Source organism: Aspergillus homomorphus (genome assembly GCF_003184865.1).
Source record: "Aspergillus homomorphus CBS 101889 unplaced genomic scaffold BO97scaffold_140, whole genome shotgun sequence".
NCBI lineage: Eukaryota > Fungi > Ascomycota > Eurotiomycetes > Eurotiales > Aspergillaceae > Aspergillus > Aspergillus homomorphus.
In genome coordinates, this window is record NW_020292026.1 from 1 (window position 1) to 2,027 (window position 2,027).

The 2,027-nt window shown below is 47.5% G+C and overlaps 1 protein-coding gene across 1 annotated transcript; it reads left to right on the forward strand.

Moving 5' to 3' along the window:
• Positions 1-725: 725 nt before the first annotated feature.
• On the forward strand, positions 726-1,838 carry BO97DRAFT_380252 (uncharacterized protein; the record flags this gene model as incomplete). The annotated part of the gene is made up of 2 exons (XM_025693193.1): positions 726-1,749; positions 1,799-1,838. The coding sequence occupies 2 exons, from the start codon at positions 726-728 to the stop codon at positions 1,801-1,803; spliced, it is 1,029 nt and encodes a 342-aa protein (XP_025545621.1). The 3' UTR covers positions 1,804-1,838.
• Between the last annotated feature and the right edge of the window lie 189 nt (positions 1,839-2,027).

The following is a 2,027-nucleotide window of genomic DNA, read 5'->3' on the forward strand; positions in this document are numbered from 1 at the left end:
AGGCAGGTCTCCTTGAGATAACTATCACTCCCGTGATAGGTGTTAGTTGAAGTAAGATACCTAGCCTCGCACCTCAAGCAAGCTCATGTTTCAATTCTGATACGCCCACTCGACTTCTGTAGTAAAGTGAGTCCTTGGAACCGAGCGCAATTAATCGAGTAAGGTATATTGATGGTTCATACACAAATGAAGCAATTTCTTGATTCGCGGGAAATTGATTTAGGGAGAAGTCGATGAACTGATTATCCGGCATTTCCCCGGAAGCTGGTCGCCAGAAGATCCCCACTTGGCGTGGCGCGATGATCGATTAGTTGATGCTTAACCACGGTTCGACTGATTAGAGTACAAACCGCATGAGTCATGCGCCTCGAAGTGGGGCGGGCGATGTCAAACGAACACAAGGCGCCGCAAAAGGCTCGCAGCCACAATCCTCTCACCAGGACTTAGAAAGTTTTGCTTCAAACTTACTGGCAGCATTGAATAATATGTTAGAAATAAATATATCCAATCAAAAGCTTACTTTGAAAGTTGCTCACCTTGTGAATGATCAGACGCGTCCGAAAAAGCGCGAGAGGCATTAGTCTGCACCTTCGAGAGGTAGCATGTCTCAATCCGGGCCTTTGCTTTCTTTCTGGGTGATGAGAGGGTGAGGAATCTTCTCTATAAAAGCCGATTGGGACACGCTGTTGGCCATGTAGTAAATTCATCTATCAATATAAGTCATCATGCAACAAACGAACAGCAACAACTGGCTTGAGATCAAGTCCGGTGAAAGCGGACAGCTTACAATTCTAGATCACGGCCGTCTTGAAGGCCTGGTGGCTGAGCTAGTCAATAGTGGTGACCAGTGCCCATCTCTATGCGTCTTTCTTGGAACCAAATCTAAAGAAGCCTGTCTTCGGCAACTGTATCCGCACAATAACATAAACCGTCGCGCTTCGAACACTAGTGTCAGGTTACGCTGTGATGTGGCTACACAAAGAATGCCGCGTCCTGCATTTTTCGCAGATGGTGACCTGACATACAAGCCTTCTTTTTCTTCTTTAGGGAAACAGACTGCCAGACCGGAGCAGCCCATCACCTGGCAAGCTCACTCTTTTGAAACAGTACTACAAATCATATATGCTCGCTTACTATTTCTCTTTACGGATGTAGTTTGCATATTTGCAGCTGATTTTGCAAGCTATTCTGACGTGGCTGACTTCCTGATTTCCATTCACCGCGCACGTTCGGCTTCATTACTTCCAGCGTCAATAAGGCCCCGAGTGGTCATTGTGCTTGCTACAAATTTGGTAGACAACAAAATGGAGGAAACGGAAGTCGAACGGCTTCAATGTAGGTTGAACATGTGCGAAACTGGGCCAATGTCGGCATCTTTTTCTGCCATTCACATGGTCCGATTAGGACATCACACGTTGTCGGATTACTCTCGGTACCAACCTCTGCGAGATTTGATTAAGGGGCAAATACATGATATGCAAAGCGCTCGCGAAGACACTAGGACTCTGCTCAGCGCCAATCATCTAGCAGCTCTCTTCTCTCTTGCACTGCGGCACACGGCCGAGGACATACGACAACCATTTGACTTTGTGCAAGCATCTAGAGCCTATCATCCCGTTTCTTTATCTTTAGGCCCTAATATAGTGCATTATCAGGAGCTTGGTTCTCAGGTGGGGCTCTGCTCCGAAGAGTTAGCGCCCTCGGTCGCGTCCGCTCTCTTGATGGATCACTACATAGATGGAATGCTCGGTACGGAGAAAACTTCATCTGGTTTCGCTTATCTAATGATATGTGCAGCATTAGATGCCCGCCTCGTCTTCCGAACTCTTTATCGTCCCGCTTTGGTGCATTCGATCCGATCTGCTCAGCGGTCCAATCGGATGACTGTGATGGACGATCTAGTAAATCTAGTTGAGTGCCAAATGGTGGGAATGCTCGACCATCTTGACAGAACCGGACAGCCATCTTGGCACCTTCGTCGCGACTTGCTAAAAGATAGGAGTGGCCAACTATGCTCGATCCGATCT